Raw genomic sequence first — 17,576 nt, 5'->3', positions numbered from 1 at the left:
ACAAAAAGTGTGCAGGCGTGGCATACATAGTGTGCGGGACCTCTATACAAAGAAGTCCACATGATGTATGGTATGATGGCGTTGTGTGGACTCGCACACGTCCACACAATGTTTCCCCTCTCTTAAAAACAGATTCAGAGGCATTTTGGGTTCAAGGTTATCCGTGGCAAAAGGAAGAGGAACAGTCCAGGAAATCATCATCAAAAATCCAGCTCGAAGGAGTTGTCCTAGTTGGAGAAAACAGAGCATTTTTCTCAAGTTTTCTTAACCACAGGAGAACAAAGGCATATCTGCACTTTGTATATGAAACAGGTAATGGTGTGTGTGTTGTTGGGGGAAGCCCCCAGTCTAAAAAGTGTGTGTGGGGGGGGCACATTGTCCCCCCCCCGCAGCCTCCAGTGCGTAATAGGCATGGTTGCCCTTTGACGTTTTTCCCACTACCAAGACGAAGATGTCTGGTGCGTTGTCCCATACCTTAGTGACAGAGGGCGCTAGTCAACAATAGTTTAAATTTCAATAAAGTTTACTTTTGGCCCAGAAGAAGTGAAGTTGTTTCTCTCAACCTATGTTTAAACAAAATAAATTTTTGACCCATGCAGGCCTAATATAGTGTTCACTAACAAATTTGATTATACATTTTTGAAACGCCCCGAGGAGAGTCTAAAGCATTTTTACAAATCTCGGCTTTGTTCCGAATGATCCGTCTGACATGAAACTCTTCGGCACAAGAAAATTCAGTTAAACAAAAAGCCATAGTTTGCTAAAAAAAATTGACAAACTTTATGCTATTAAATCTTGTATTGTCCAAATTAACTTTGTAAACTCGGAGGTTTGCAAGTGATGTTGATGCCAGCATGGAGGGGAAATTCCTCCATGATGCCAGACACAGGGGTTTTCACAGAACGAAGCCAGGATTTGAGAAATTCTTGAATATTTAATTTATTATCAAGTTATTTTTGGCTCAGAGTCATATCAAGATGGCGGCCTCCGGCGGAGGGAAGGGACAACGGGCTTTTGCCCAGAAATTAAACAAGTGAGTAGTACTATTATTAGTTTCCTTAAAATGGTAATACACATATGTCATATGCCAGTCTTGATAAATGAAAGGTCTTTATGACGTGGTTTGATAGTGTGGGTTAGTTGGGGCGTAGGCCTAAGTAGGCCTATGCCGCGCCGATAGGCCCTCTTTCCGGAAGTCGACATCATGAACAAATTAAACATGCGTGTCATGGCCAAGCCTAAGGGCTTAAAAAAGGGAAAGAGGGTTTTGGATGTCGATTTTGATATGTTTGCCCCTTTGTTGAGCCACAGAGCAAGGAACAGAAGGAGTCACAACTCCCCCGACTTGAATTTGGTGTCATGTTTGTTACCACGGTCGTAAACATGGTAAAACAGCTGGATTTGTGCTACTTCGAGAACTTTGAGTCACTAACTCTGTGATACTCTGTGTTCCTTAAAGGAAGCAAGGTTTACATGGCGTCGTAATGCTGTGGGGTTTTGGAATCGAATGTTTGTGGTGAAATGGTTTACAGCCGTAAGCTGGGCCTAGTATTAAATCACATTTTCTCCTGTCAGCAGGTCGGCATACCTGCATAATCTATACCTCCTAAAAAGGGGGTAACAAAAGTTTCAGAGCATGAGACAGAGTATTTTTGAAAAAAAGGGAGATGTTTGTTCACCAATTTCTCGCTTCCAAACATTGACTGTCGCTCCGTTCATGCCGTTCATGTTTATCAGACTACGTATGCGTTGAGCCCACCAATGACCGTGCTTGCTCAGCATCTTGGTTTGACCATTTTCGGTGGCAGGGGATAACATCTTGTGTTGTTTTCATCATGGGACTGTCGTAGCTGCTTTGATGTGGAAACACACATCTGGCGAGATGTGTGACATGTTCTGTGCCGTGTATGATGTAAACCTTGTCCCCTCTAAGTCACACGGAGTATCACGGAGTTAGAGACTTAGAGTTCTCAAAGTAGATTTGTGCATAGAGCAATGATTGAGCTCTTCAAACGGTCAGAGATTAACTCATGTTTTGACCCTTAATGAAACATTTTATGTTTTAATTGTTAGGGTTTATTGATCACTGATCAGTCGATCTCAATACTATCAGTTGAGGCATCTTTTTGATATAGCCCTTACAGTTCTGGAAGTACATATCTGATGTGCCTGAATTTAACAGTAACAGTCTCTCATGTGTCTGTAGCCTCGATGACATAAATTAGTCTGAGACTGACGTTCTTGAAAGGCAATGTAGAGTGTATGTGATGCCTCCATTGTCAAACAGTTAATTTTTTTTTGTCTGCCATCAGGAATCAACCTGCAGCTGACATTCGGCGCCAGGTTTCTTCTCATTACTCCGGCCGAGACTTGGCAAGGCTTGGAATAGGAACAGCAGCTACAGGCACGGTGTGTAGAACTTCATGTCTTAAAACTTGTAATTTTAGTTCATGTTGTCTCATTGTAAACACTTCATTGTGATGCAGAACTTTTTAACACGTTTTGGATCAAATAATCATGCCTCGTGATAGTTCATCTATTTTGTGAAAATTTTAAGTTTTTTAATTTTTAGAAAGAGTTCCATAGGCGGACATCACTAATTTTCTGCTTCAGCCATCAGAAAGCAATAATATGTCCTAAAAAATTCAAATTTAGTAGGGAAAATATTGAAGTATTTACTTAGAAATCACTTAAAATTTTTCAGGCAAATCTCACATGGCTTGTGCAGAATGTCAAATGATGTCTGGGCATGAAACTCTGTCCCAATTTACATGACACGATGTGTATATTGAGGTACATGTAACATGGATTGAGCAGAATTAAAAAGTCTCCTCATTTTAGTTTTCCTTAAATTCTGAATGGAATCATCAAGTTGGGTTCAAGTTTAGAAAGTGTTACTGAGAGGAGTGAACATTGCATCTCAGGCTAGCATCAAGCCTTTTATAGTCACAAGACATTGTCTTTACAACAGGAAAAAGTTGTCTCTCTTTGTGCCTTGTTATAGGTTCCATTATCAGAGGTCGTTGACCCTTTGGATTTTGAAGAATTCCTAGAAGCAAATCGAGCTCCATATAACAGAGACCCACTGCGTCACTTGTTGGAATTTCCCGATGACGACTTGCTGGTTACATCTAAGACAAAAGAATGCAGAACTGTCAACCAGCCCCTGCCAGAACCAGAGTAAGAATCGTATGAAATGAGTAGGATTATATCGGGGATGCATGGGGAGGGCTTCAATGTGGTTGATTTGTTATCATCTAGGGTCATGTCTAAACTACTTAGCTGTGGCCTGAAATTATGCATGAGTCTATGGTAGTGGCTGCAGCCAGTACCCATAGAGTTGTGTGTAATGTCAAGCTGCAGCCAAGTGATTAAGACATGGCTTAAGCTTGTCAAGTGTATGGTTATATCTTAAAGGTTTCACAAATTTAACTGTTTGCAATAGCAAATATTGAAATCGGCTTGTATATTATGAAGGAGAATAGTGATTCTTCATGTTTGAAATTGATTTGTATTCATAAAGACTGTACATTCTACTTTTGGTTTACACTGTAGAAGGAAGAAAAGCAGACATTTCAAATTATAGTAGAGCTTTGAACTGAAAATACTCATTCAGCCACATCCAAATCTTGGTGTAGTACTTTGACAGTAAAGATACAGACGCAGCCTCGTACATATACATGTAGCTATATTTTGCAAGCCCGTGTTTTCAGTTTTGAGCTGTGTTACACAGCGCATATTTGCGTGAGGTACTTAAACTCTCGTTGATGTGAGACATCATTTTCACTCTTTCCAATCACAACTCTTCCCATCTCCTCTCGAGTTCTGACAGTAACATACAGGTGCGGGACTGTCTTCAAACATACACCTGTGATTGGGCAGTGGTCCTACGCCGGTATCAGGACTGTGTGGCAGTGGATCCCAATAAAAAGGACACCCAGAGGAGCGTTGTAGAGGGCGCCTGTCAGCAGGTGTTTGAGGTAGATGAGCAAGAACTTGAGGAGGATATACCTCAGGTAAGGGAATTGGGGCAGGAAATAGATTCAAGGGATGGAATTGCTGGACTCTTGAAAACCCTAACCTTCCCTAACCGCATAGAATTCAACACCAGTAAAGTGTGTGAGTTTGTGGCATTGGGTACTGGTAGCTTACTATCTGGTGTTTAATTTGGTGTGAGTGGGTACTGTGGGCCTCTCACTTTTTACCATCAAGAACTTTAAATGAATACTGTAAGATTAGGTGATGAAAGAAAGCTACCCATTGAAATGGTAGGTATGTAATATGTTCTTCTCTGTGTTGTCTTTATAAGGAACCCCCAAAACAGTGACGCTCCGCCCTTGAACAGAATGATTGTTGTTTGAAGTAACCTCTGGTGTCATTATGTCAGTGAAATGGTTTCTTGTTTGAAACATGATTCCAAAAGTTGATGAACCCTTTGAAACGGTGAATTTTGTTATTGAACTAACAATAGTTTACCTTTGATGAGGACATGGGTTTTGAGATCATGAGCCCTGATATATGGAAGAGTCTTCTGCCGTCCAGGTTCAATTTGCCAAAGAAAAGGGTGAGAACATCAGATATTGGCAACTAAACTACAAGAGCTTATAACTTTTGGTTGCCTACTTGTAGGCCTACTAAACATGAAAAAGAGACAGTCTAATCATTCTAACATTTTTCTTTGCCATTTTTGTCTGAATGACCTTGTGTTGGACATTGAATGATCTGCCTTTGTGTGGGACATTGAACTATCTGCCCTTGGCAGGGACATTGAACTGTCTGCCCTTGGCAGGGACATTGAACTACATGTATATGCAAACATGTTTACCTCAGAGAAACTATAGGGACACTCCAGGGTCTTTGAGCACCATGTTCTTAAAAGTGAACGAAAGAGCCACTTTGAGTCTCAGGATGAAGAGTACTTGAGTAGCAGCACTTTGATGAGTCTGAGTATTGTTGATATGAGTCCAAGTTGATTTCTTTAAATGCTGTCTATGAGCTTAAAATCGGAGTAGTATCATTGAAATGGAATATTTATCTTAACCGTAACGTCTGGTTTCCTCTAAGTTCCATTCTTGGTTGTTGTATTATTTGAAGGACTCAAGACTGGAGAGCCAAGTCGCTATAACTGCATATGGAGCTCACCTGTTTCAAATTTGCAGGAGTACAGAGCATGTGACATTGGATTTTGACACATTGTTTGACGTTGGAGGATGTTGAAATGTTCCCTGACAAAAATATGTTGGGGTTAGGGTGGCAGCTACTAACTGTTAACTCCTTCCTGCGGGGGATTCAGGATCCCGGATCTGGATGCATATGCTTTATATGCATGGCCGGGGTCTCCAAACTCAAACAAAAGGAACAGGGCCTTGTAACAAAAGACTGTACTTGGAACAAAAGACCAGGCTGCTGGGCATTTAATACCGATATTTTTTCATCCTCAAAAGTGGAGATAATCCAGCCTTGTTTTCGAACAGTATACCACGGTTTGGGGCATTTAGAGTGACAAAAGCGCTCCACCACCACCGCAGCAATTAGCCACACAGCACTGCTGCATACTAATCTGGCCCCCATTGAATAGAGGTCAGCAGCGCACTGAGCCAGGATCATGAACGAAAGAAAGTTGTATAATACCGCACTATCTGGGCTCTTTTTACAAGGCTGCAGGCCTGGCTGAAATACTCAGGCGTCAATAGATTTTGTCTGTCAGGCTAGAATGGACACCAGACAGTCCTTCACGCGTTTGTAAGTGTCCAGTTAATGAAGATAGGAATTTTTAAAGAATTTTGAAAACAGAAAAAATGATAATTATCCTGGACCAGCATCATTAACATTGATAACTGCCCCGGCAGCAAGTGGTTAAACCTTTCAACTGGTGGATTTTTTTGTATTTTCATTAAAAAATTTGGTAGATTATCATCACTATTGCAAGTTTCAATCTGATGGGCATCGATCTTGAAAAATGTGTTCATTTTAATAATAAAGATTTAACTGCATGCTTTGTTACTTTTTTTTGCTTTGTTACTTATTTTTGATTGATGATTTAACTACCAGAATGTGATTTCCAGAAGTGGATGTAAAAATGCATGGGATACTCATTTAATATCATTTGGTTTGTTTTGTTCTGACAAGTGCACTACTTGTCTGGTCGTGGGTACTGTATTGACGTAATAACTGGAGACTTTCCAAGGCCTAAAATATGTCTGTTTTATTGTGGCATTTTACCTAAGTGATTGAAAAGGATTGTTTTGCTGCCTTTCAACTTTCTGCTCCTCTTTCATCTTTCCTTACAGGAAATGCATTTATTTTATTAGAAGTAAGATTAATAGAAATAATGCATCCTATAATCTGACATCTGATAATCTTTCATTTATTTTATGTCTAATTCTCATTAAACAATCACAAAAAATTGTTTGAAATGTTAAAAAAAATGTAACAACATGAGAAAAATATCTTATGAATATTTGTCCCATATTAAACTGGTACTTTAGAAGCTGATGTAATCTCGAACCCTGACCTGATCACAAAACTGAAGTGCTTTAATGAATGATTTTAATTTAATGACCCCTTTCTCTCCAACGATGCTTTTAATTCCCAGCCAGGGAAACGGTCATCTATCCACTTAGACAACACTCCCAGAGGGAGCTGGGCCTCCAGTATCTTTGACCTCAAGAACACTGAGAGTGATGCCTTACTTCCCCGTCTTCTGGAGCACACGCCCATTGATAGGCAAGACAGCATCAATGAGGATGTTCGAGCCCATAATCGCCAAAGAGATATTTTTTGTCTTTATCCTGTGGTTGAAGAGGTGAGAATCAAGTGAGCGAGCTGCATAGCCTGTGTTTTTGCTCTTCAGTAGACAAAAAGTTCACAATAAGCATTTTGCAAGTAAAATCTGAATAAAATCTGGTTCACTGAGTTCTTTACATTCACGGGAACATAACAACTTGAATTCTCCATTCTAAAACACTGTTGCTATACCTTGTGATTCTGGGCAAGCTTTTGCTTAGTTACATGAGAGACACCTTGCAACAATACAATGATTTCAATGTATAAGAAGGGCACAAAGGAATTGGTCCATTCCAGAGATGGTGGTCGCTATGCAAAAGCTTGCCCTGAATCACGAGGTATAGCAATGCCATCTTTCGTCTGGGGAACTCAAATTGTTATATTTATATGCAATCACATTACTTAGTGTACCAGATTTTATTCAAATTTAACTCACAAAAGGCTTATTGTCTGTTGTGTCTTTGTCTTAATTTTCTAGTGACAGTGATCTGTGTGCGGTCCAGTATTTATAGAAATCAAATTGGAATCAAGTCCTCATTGATTAATTGACTGATAATTGGCTGAATGGTCCACCAGAAAGATAGAAGGACAAATAAACGGATCTTTTTCTTTCTGTGAAAATTCAATATTTCCTTACAGCTGTATTTGCAACTAGTTTCTGCGCAGTGTGTAGAGAATAAGGGTGTTGTCTTTTCTGTTTCATAATCTTTTGGGAGTCACAATTTTTTTGTACTTGTAATTACATTGGTTGTTACTTCCTTAGCTGTAATTCGGCTTATATCATTTTTTCTAATGTTAGTCTGAGGCTATTGAACGACGCATGCCAGCTGATGTGCCTAGAGAACATTTTGGTTATCGTATCTTTGTCAAGTGTCTCACTCTCAAGTAAGTAAAAGTTACAAGCATCATACCTTGCGTCTAAATAAACTTGCTGATACTCGTCCAATACTTCTTCTTCTCATCGACATGTTGGTTTTTATTTCTCATTCAGACTGGATCTTGAAGTGGAACCAATTTTTGCGTCCATGGCACTGTACGATGTCAGAGAGAAGAAAAAGGTATCTGTCAAAGTGAAGACATGAAGTCATATCAGAGTTATGAGTAGCTGGGATAGTGAATGAGGTTAAGATGATGACAGCATTTATTCTTGCTGTGCTGTAAGACCAGCGCTTGACATCTTGAAGTATTCTGACTTCCCTGAGATTTGTCTCTGTTTGATCTCTGTAGATTTCTGAGAACTTTTTCTTTGACCTGAACACGGAAGCCATGAAGACAATGATTAAGAGTCACCTAGGCTACCCAGATCCTTCCACCTTAGCTCGCAATGCCATCTTCTCCATCACCTATCCAACCAACGATGTCTACTTGGTAATCAAACTAGAGAAGGTCCTTCAACAGGGTGACATCTCCGAGAGTGCTGAGCCTTACATGAAAGAGCTGGATAACCCAAAGGTTGGTGATAATGTAGAGTATTGGATATCCGGTCACAAAGTTGCAAGTGCTGTTGAGTGACTTTGCGGGAGTCTGAAGGTTGATTCACTTTCTTTTGAGTCTAAGGCCGTGTCCGAAACGGGCTTCCAGAGCTACGGCTAGGTCTTTTGTCTACACATCTCCACGCAATTCCAATGGAGCGAAGACCTAGACCTAGCTTTAGACAAGAGATTCAGATGCAGCCTAAATCTGAGTGGTGTAACATTCTAGTTTCCTGGTTTGATTTTAAATATGGTTTGAATACTCAATTCGTGAGTAACTTTACTTGAATCAGTGGATGAGCTGCTGATTTTTCTTTCATTCTGTCTGTTTAAAATGCAGCATATTGAGAAAGCAAAGGCAAATGCTCGTTATTACTGTGAGAAGCTGGGAGCTTATCGCATGCCCTTTGCTTGGACTGCCGTCCACCTTCTGAACATCATCAATGGAGCAAACAGCATTGATCCCAATCCTGAGAGTGCTGACATGGATAGAGCCAAGTCAAACAGTCTAGATTTCAACCGCAAGAAGAGTGTCCCAGCTGACCAGAACTATGGATCATTGCCGAGGAAAGGGGGAGAGGTGGGGCCAAGCAGTGGGCCCTCTGGAGGGGGCGGAGGAGCAAGTCTGAAGAGGAATGGTTCAGAAAGGCGGAGCTTCTACAAGGTAGAGGATGAAACAGGGAATCTGGAATCGTTCCATCCAGTGACAATTACAGTGTCAAGCTTCTTCAAGCAAGTAAGTTTCTACTTCTGCTCACACTATTAGTTCATACACAATGAACCTTTTACAACATTTGTATCATCCTGGTTTGAAATAATTTAATATGCGCATGTACCTGGCACCTACACCTGTTCCAAGGCGAATATTATTATATCTCTAATAGGAAGGAGACAAGTTATCAGACGATGACCTGTACAAGTTTCTGGCTGACTTGAAACGACCAACATCAGTTCTGAAAAGACTCAAGTGTATCCCAGGTGAGTGGTTTCCTATCCATCCCGGTATCAGTTTATAGTCGAGTATGTTAATATCTGTTGCCTTGAAAGTTAAAATCTGACGTTGATCAGTATAACTTGAAAGCTTTATGTAGCAGTTTCAAAAGTTTTTGTTTGAAGTTGAGCAGTTTTCAGTTGAGAATTAATGCTGTATAAAACGTTTTTCCTTTCTTAATGTTATCACCAAATTTTGAATGGATCTACAAGTTACATGAAGATCAAGTAGTCATTTCCTCAAATCCAAACGAAAACATTTTTGTTGCTTTCCGTTTTCAGGTTCCCTGAAACTTGACATCTCCCCAATGCCTGAGAATCCACCCTACTGCTTGACCCCTGACCTCCAACAGGTCAAACCTTACCCAGACATGAGGACAAGACCAACCCGAGAAATCCAGGAATTCCCATCCAGAGATGTTTACCATCCTCACAGCATCTATCGGTAATATTGGCGTGGCTTAATGATTGGCACCTGTATAAACCCTGACAGATCTATGAACTCTGTGAGCCAAGTCAAGATCGTGCATTGTGGCCTAACTTTGTTGCTACTTGCTCAACACAAAAGCAATTTGAGAAGGTCAAAAGAAGAATGAATGATTTAACATAATCTTAATCAGTGAGCCTCAAATAGAACACGACAATCTTTGCATTGTGCATTAGCCAGTTACTAACTTTCTACAGTCATGTTGTTGTTACAGCAACCTGCTATACGTCTATCCCAACTCTCTCAACTACTCAAACCGATCAGGCTCAGCTAGGAACATTGCTGTCAAAGTTCAGTTTATGGCTGGTGAGGATCCCTCCACAGCTCTCAAGGTATGGGAAGTTCTTGTCTAAAAACTCGTCTGCTGCGGTGTTTCCGTGTGACTGTCACATGCCTATCACATGCATACCACATGCCCTCTATGTGATATTACATACCTACCACATGTCTATTACACATGCCTTTCACATGCCTACCTTATGTCTGCTACATGTACATTCCAGTGCATAGCTACCATCTACCGCATACAGCCATGTGCTTTCCACATGTCATTCACATGGCCATTTCATGCCTCTCCAATATCAGTCAAATGGATAGCACAAACAGTAAAACTGAAATGTTCAGGGAAGCATAAAGAATCCAATCTGAGAAAAAAACTGTGTCTTTAATATTACAAGTTACAAGATGGAAGATGTCTTTGCAAAAGGGGTTTGCTATTATAAAGTACACTGCTTATTAATCATTTAGTGAGTTCTTTTTATAAATGCCAAATGTTTAATTAGTCCTTTGAATCTCCACAGTGCATCCTGGGTAAATCCAGTTGTCCTGAGTTTTCTGACCATGCTTATACATCGGTCACCTATCACAACAAGTCACCTGATTTCTACGAGGAGGTTAAGATCAAGTTACCAGCTGACTTGGCTGATTACCATCATCTGCTCTTCACTTTTTATCACATCAGCTGTCAACGTAAACAAGATGTAACACCAGTGGAAACTCCAATAGGATACACTGTGAGTCTGCCATTAACCCATATCCTTTCCCTTTAAAATTGTCTTTAAATTTGGGTTGAATAGTCGTATTCAGATCTCCCTCTACTAGACTACGTGCTCATCACCAACTGAGCTACCCTGTTCTTTGTTGAAAGTCTTCCCACGTAACCAACATGTTTCCATGGGAGAGTTTTCAGAAGCAGTGGCATTCCTGAGTGCATCCTGTGGTCAGGGATCATGACCCAAGTGAAAGTGCTAACAGTAGGAATGCTGCTAACCTGGGGAATGACATTGTGGATCACTTGGAGAAGATGTGGTTTTTTCTGTAAATCATCAAGTGAACCACACTAGTAAATGAACTGGGGTCAATGTCAATAGATATCTGTGACTTGATACGTCAAAACGAGGAGTAAGCCACTGGGGTCGTTTCATAGAAATTGATCACACACACATGAAAACCTTGACCAAGTCAACTTTTCAATTTCGAAACAATGTTTTTCTTCTTGTGTACATGTGTCAAGATGTTAATTAGCATTTGATATCTGATTTCAATGTGCTTGGTCATGTTTACTTGAACAAAGAAATTCCCAGTGTGAGATTTGAACCTGTAACTTCTAGGACCAGCAGGTGTGCCTTACCAATTGATGTAACACCTTTTAACAATGTTCTACTGCACTTGTTATATCTCTAGTGGTTTCCAATGATGCGTGATGGTAGACTTCAAGTAGGTGACTTCAGCTTGCCAGTATCCATGGACGTGCCTCCCATGGGTTATTCCATGCTCAGCCCAGAGGTAAGATGATTGGATTAGTTTCAGTGATTTCATTTTATTTGCTGTGCATCTGGGTGATTGAATGAACAAATTAGAGTGAAAAACATTGTTAGAATTGAATGATGTCTGATTTCGTTGAGCCCCAATGTGTGGTTGGTTATTGATCATTTTGAATTCATTTGTCAATGGCATTGGTATTCAAAACCTGTCTCTTTTTACTCCCAAGTGCTCATATCTCGTGTAAGTTTTTTCTATTTTGTTTTTTATGTTTCAAGGACACTGTCATAAATTGTTAACATTTACTCTGTCTGTAATACAGTATATTTATAAAGGATAATAATACAGTTCTCTTCCAGTGCTGAAGTTGCAATGAAATTTTTGAAGACATGTCTACATATTAATGCTGAAGACAGAATTTGGGTTGAATTTGATTTATTTGTTTCAGCTTCTGTAAGTCCACAGATGTGCAGCTCAGACCAGTTTTGATGATGTGGTGTTCAAGCTTTTTTCCCCATGGATTTTCATTTTGTAGTAAAACTTTATACTTATAAAAATCGCTAAGACTTCAGGAACGAAAGGTCTTGTGCTTGTCTGCAAGCAATCCAAGTTTTTTTTTAGGAATGTCACCGTTGATACTCAGGGAGGAATTTTTATTTTGTAGTTACTCAAGTCACGTGCATTGTCCAAGGCAGACAGCACCAGGACTCCTCAGGTATTGCTGGTTTGTGATTCATTTTCTTCCAATATTTGTATCAGCCATGTTAACCTGATCACTAACATCTTAAACTTCTGTCACCCTGCACATTAGATTGAAACTAAATGTTTTTTCTCATAGGCTTGTAAGCATCTATTTGTGGAATATGTCATCTCAGGCATGGGAGGCTGTAGAGTCCTATGTGTTTACCTGTTGCTTAGTTGTTATGCAGAAGAAATCCTTTTTAAAATGAAAATCTGTAGAATGGTGCATTTGTAGGTTCTTGAGAAAATTTATAGAGTTGCTGTCCAAAATTAGTACCTCTCTAGCGAACTTCTAGTAGAACTTCTTTTGAACTTCTGGTGAGAGCTTTGAGGTACAGTGCCTGTGTTAGTTCTGTATGGGATATACCATTCACAAATATTTAATCCCAACTATAAACTCCTGTGTTTTATTTCAGTAGAGCTTTGAGGGATGTCATTAGTTTTGTGAAATTTCTGTTCAATTGTTTAACCTCATCACAACAGGTTTTTTTCAGTTTGGACTGACTGTGCAGTGATAATTCAGGCATGCTCGTGCAGGGAGTCAGGGTGCCCAACGCAATTTACATCAGAAATCATTGCATTTTAATTTGCAGAAAATGCTACCATTTATTGGAAAAGAAACAATCTCATGCAAGTTAGCATTTTATCACTTTTTTGGCCTCACTACATCATCTGGGTTTTGCTTCTCGTAACTATTTTTATAAAATCAGAAACAACCTCGGCCATAAACTCTTCCCTGACCTATCATCCCTTGGACCTTCTTATCTCTTATATATACATCCTCCTCTGTTCAATTAAGCCATTTGTTCCATCCCTCCCTCCTACCAAGCCCTGGCAGTGGTGAAGCGGAGCAGGCTTAACTATTCCATTACAGGAGATGACAGTTTGAAATCTTGCTGATGAGAGCGACATGCATGTCTTCACATTAATACATTCTGGTTGAGTGCTACTTCACATTACTGTAGCCTCATTGGCTGGATGCATGATCTCTAGAGGGCACTACACAGGTTTCTGAGCATGCATACACAAGATAATAGTGCATCCCGTCTATTCAAGCATGCATGTAAAGTAGACGCTGATGAAAGGAAAAGTTGGTTTCACCTTACAGTGAAGTACCTGGAAGGGTACACCAATTCAGTGGGTGCCTTAACCTTGGGGTTTTCCCTTACACATGTCCATTGCAGAAAGTTATATTTCTATTTAATTATTAAATTATCGGTTTAAGAATGATTTATGATTGGCAACAGTCATGGTTGCTGTTCTTACTTCTAAATGAAACATTATGATGTCCCTGTTTTACTTGGTGGTCGTACTCTGCACATTAAGAGAATGACCTAAGCATTGCCGTGTGTATGACACTGGTTTGTGTGTATGACACTGTCACTCTTCTTTATTCTAACGTTTGTGAAGAAGGAGAACGGAAGGAATTGGAAAGTGTAGAATTCACAAACATGTGTACATGTATGTGCATTGTCATAGACCTCTTTTAACCTATACTGATAATGTGCAGTGATTGATCTCTCTGTGTGCTACACAATCTTACAGACACAGTTTAGTTGTGGTTGTGACGTGTAAGTGCAGATTTAAGGATTAAGAGTGTCAACCCTTCTGCCTTAGTTTAAATCACGACTGTACTGTAGCTATTACATCCAAGTTACTGGTATTTTCAGCTTGAATGTGTAGAAGTTCTTGATGTGGTGTCCATTTCCTTTTGAGTCTGGTGGAGGTCAAATGTGGGGACTTAGTCTGAGGCTAACACATAAGACAATAAAACAAGTGCACTGAAGCTTTTCAAATTTGTTTTCATACCTAATTGCATTCAAATGAAAGAATTTTTGCCTACGATCAGAAATAATGCTTTTAATGTAATAAACTGTGATTCTTGTGTCTCAGTATAATGTGACTGCTTGTCATGTCCATCAGCTGTAGAAGTCTCCATTGTAGATTTGGTGACAGTCATTGAGTTTATTTCCTCCTGGAGTGACTTACCATGATTCCAAAACTTTTCTATCTCAGAATCAATCGCAGTAGATCACAAACAATGGACCAGTCTAGTCCATACAGCCTGGTTTTGTTTTGACGTTTGATTTCCTTTGGTTTCTTTGTGCGCGTTTTGTTTCCTCCTTTTTTGTAATCCACTTTGATCATCAGATTACTTAAATTTATTCATCATTTCATCGACCTTGATTTGATTTAAGTACGTTTTGGCATATAATCATTTAATTTTAACGTGGCAAAGTACAGTCTTACTGCCTGTAAATGTTAAGCATATATGGTAAGCAGAATAAAGCTGACAACCTAACATGCAGACTACAAGTAAGAAATTGTTGTTCTCATTTATGTTATGTTAGGATATGGGTTTTTACAAGTTACGTATGGATGAGATTTGTATAATTCCTTTGTTTATTATGAACTAGATGCAGTGAAACTAATAAAATTCCTGTGGGACTTATGACTGTTTAAATATGTTAAAGAATGGGATTTGTTTCATCCGCTTATGTAAATCTATGTCAATATTTGAGTATTACACTATTAAAGTAGCATTGTTTGACATCTCTGTTTAAAATTCTGAAACTGCATGTCTTTCCGTAGATTTTGTGGTTAGTTGAAGTTTTTAATTCAGAAAAAATAAGTCTGGGCATAGTTTGCTATGATGTATGTTAACTATTGTTTTTTTCACAGGTGCAGCTGCCTACAATGCGATGGGTTGATGGTCACAAACCACTGTTTACTGTGGAAATCAAGGCAGTTTCCTCCATCCATGCACAGGTAGCTCACTCTTTAATGGGGTATCGAGTGATTGTTCATTGACTGGAGTGATAGTTTGGTTTAATGGTGAGATCTGATACTAATTCAAATGGAACATAGATTCACATTTCCTGGCTGTTTTGAGTAATTCTTTCAAGCCACTTTCATGTGAAACTTTGTAAAGCGACAGTCTGAGAGTGAACTCGGGTTGTGATAAAAGTAACTTTGCATGTTTTACTTTCCATAGCTCTGCTGTTGAATCTTATCCTGCACCCTCAACCAGTTTTGAGGTGTACCCACTTTTTGCGCTATCCTGAAAAAGACCAAAATATGTCTTAAATTTAATATTTAGGTTTGCCTCTTGACTATTGAATCCCTGAAAATGCCTCCCAAACACACATTTTTTTTCCAGCCCACTCTTTGACCATTGCTTCACCACCCTCAAGAATATCTGGACTATTTTTTTATAGTGTTATTTAAATGATTGTGCCATGTATTGGTAGCTTGAACAGCATTGATTACCGATTGACTGATTGACTGAGCTCAAGCTGTTGGTATTCACTAACCCCTTGCATGCTACCAGTCTGTTTACTGATGGAGGATTTGTTCTTATGGTTCATCATTCCTAGGATGAATATGTGGACAAGTTCCTGAGTCGTTGCCACAATGTAGAGGAGGGTAAGATTCCTCGAAGCATCGGTGAGCAAGACATGAAGGCCAAGCTCGTGAAGAGCATCATGGAGCTAAACAATGCTGTGGCTGAACCCTTGGTCAAGTTCCTGCCCATCATTCTGGACAAACTTATCCTGATGATTGTTCGACCACCCATCATTGGTGGCCAGATCGGTAAGAAGGCTCTTCCTTTAACCACTTGACGCTGGATGAGGTGTAAACAATCATAATTTTCATTACTTGTTCCATGGAAGATGTGTTCACTCATTTCAGAATTCTTTTTTCATTTCCGTGGTTGATGTATTAATGCGTCGTGCTTGATTGGGTCAAAGTGCAATTGTAATTTGAAGAGTTTATGGGTAAAAACCCATTCCAGGCAGCTTTTGTGGGTAAGAAAATCCTACGTTAACTGGTTATTCTGCAGTCCTAAGAATAATGGGGCTTCGGGCCATTTCACTCTTGGCACAACAGTGAACACAAATGTGCTTTTGTAACCTAGAATTTGGAATCAAATATTTGTATTACAAAAGTTTAGCTTGTTTTAGCTCAAGTGAAATATTGCTGCAAAGTTTTTGTGACGTCAAATTCCATTTGTTCTTACATTTGCCTGTGGCACGAACTGGTTTAAGTCAGGACTTCCGACTTTGTTTCAGATTATAACCCATGGATTCTTTTGGGTTTTTTTCTCTCCAAAGTTGACCATGTTGGACAGCTTTGTTTTGATACTATTGCTGAGATAGTGGACCGTATCCACATCCTTCTAGACAAGGGTCAAGACAGTCATGGTCGGAATTCCCTTCTCTGTTCCTTCATCCAATTTTACTTCAGGCCCCCAGATACCGATGATGAAACTATTGTCCAAGGTCAGTGAGAAATCTCAAAGTTTGGATTTGAAAAGTCTGTTTGGATTCAAGGTGTGTCCAGAACTTTTTGCAACAATTTTAGCTGCATAGTCAAATTTTAGAACATGTCTACTTTTCCTCTAAGGTTATTTTCAGAACTTAACAGTGACTAATGATTATGAAGAATTGTGCCTAAAATGCTTATCCAAATGATTGTTTGCTGTATTTTGGCAATTAACATTTGCTCAAAACTGCTCAGCAGAAATGGGTCAAACCGGAAAATTTTTCAGTGGAAATTGTGGTGATCTTACTGTTTTTGATGTGAATTTTTCATTGTGCTTTTCCTAACACTGCTTTCTATGGATGTCCTCCAAATGTGGTAAGTGTTAAAAAGAAATACGTCAAAATGGTTTTTTTGTGCAGTGGGAAATTCTTTGATACTAACAAATTAATTAATTTATTCTCCATTTGGGTCGAGGTGAAACTTAACCAATGTTCATTACATGTACTTCCCACTGTTTGTATCTGTCTTATTTGTGTATTCCATCTCTGCATGGTTGCTTGAGGATGCCATACATGTAGTCTCCATCATTGTAAAGATGATTCTTAGCTGGTTCTCCTGAGTTCAGACTGTTTTTTGTTTGTTAGAATTGATGGGTACCAGGGAAGTTCCACCTGTTATCACGTCACTGTACACATTTGTGCCAGTAAAATACGTGCGTAGTTGTACATAGAACATGTGAATCTTTTCATCTGTGTTTCTTACTGTGTGGCACTGTTTGTGATGTCCTCGAGATTGCCTTGTCTTGTTAGTACATTCTCCGGTAGAGCAGATAGTTGGTGTGTTCTAAAATCATGACTTTATGGAGTAGCTACATCTGATTTGTCCATCGTAATTCTGCTTACCAAGGTTATCTTGCATCTTGTACTGTGCATTGACTTTTGACAGAGTCTTTACTTGCTGTTTAGCAACTCCATGGAGCTTGTGTCTCTTCATGTCTTCCTCCCACATCCAATTTTAGCCCCTCCCAGTAATCTTTTCCAGCTATCCAAGTGCACATACATGTATTCCATCAT

The 17,576-nt window shown here is 39.4% G+C and overlaps 1 protein-coding gene across 4 annotated transcripts in view; it reads left to right on the top strand.

The window, feature by feature from the left end:
* Nucleotides 1–956: 956 nt before the first annotated feature.
* dock7 (dedicator of cytokinesis 7) overlaps nt 957–17,576 on the top strand; it is a 31,822-nt gene continuing 15,202 nt past the window's right edge. For 2 of the 4 annotated variants that reach the window (XM_022232095.2, XM_022232094.2), the window contains exons 1-19: nt 957–1,033; nt 2,313–2,409; nt 3,005–3,180; nt 3,824–4,016; nt 4,472–4,564; nt 6,596–6,805; nt 7,586–7,671; nt 7,778–7,844; nt 8,014–8,238; nt 8,599–8,994; nt 9,143–9,236; nt 9,531–9,693; nt 9,950–10,067; nt 10,536–10,748; nt 11,419–11,520; nt 12,161–12,211; nt 14,920–15,006; nt 15,615–15,831; nt 16,353–16,520. In XM_022232095.2, the coding sequence (XP_022087787.2) occupies nt 978–1,033; nt 2,313–2,409; nt 3,005–3,180; nt 3,824–4,016; nt 4,472–4,564; nt 6,596–6,805; nt 7,586–7,671; nt 7,778–7,844; nt 8,014–8,238; nt 8,599–8,994; nt 9,143–9,236; nt 9,531–9,693; nt 9,950–10,067; nt 10,536–10,748; nt 11,419–11,520; nt 12,161–12,211; nt 14,920–15,006; nt 15,615–15,831; nt 16,353–16,520 (2,812 nt within the window). In that variant the 5' untranslated portion in view covers nt 957–977. The remainder of the gene's footprint in view (nt 1,034–2,312; nt 2,410–3,004; nt 3,181–3,823; nt 4,017–4,471; nt 4,565–6,595; nt 6,806–7,585; nt 7,672–7,777; nt 7,845–8,013; nt 8,239–8,598; nt 8,995–9,142; nt 9,237–9,530; nt 9,694–9,949; nt 10,068–10,535; nt 10,749–11,418; nt 11,521–12,160; nt 12,212–14,919; nt 15,007–15,614; nt 15,832–16,352; nt 16,521–17,576) is intronic. The other 2 variants (XM_022232097.2, XM_022232096.2) reach the window with 2 other exon arrangements.

Source organism: Acanthaster planci, linkage group LG12 (assembly GCF_054643075.1).
Source record: "Acanthaster planci isolate LZ-2023a linkage group LG12, COTS_SCS, whole genome shotgun sequence".
Lineage (NCBI taxonomy): Eukaryota > Metazoa > Echinodermata > Asteroidea > Valvatida > Acanthasteridae > Acanthaster > Acanthaster planci.
The sequence above is the reverse complement of the archived record's forward strand: the minus strand, read 5'-3'. Positions and strand labels throughout refer to the sequence as shown.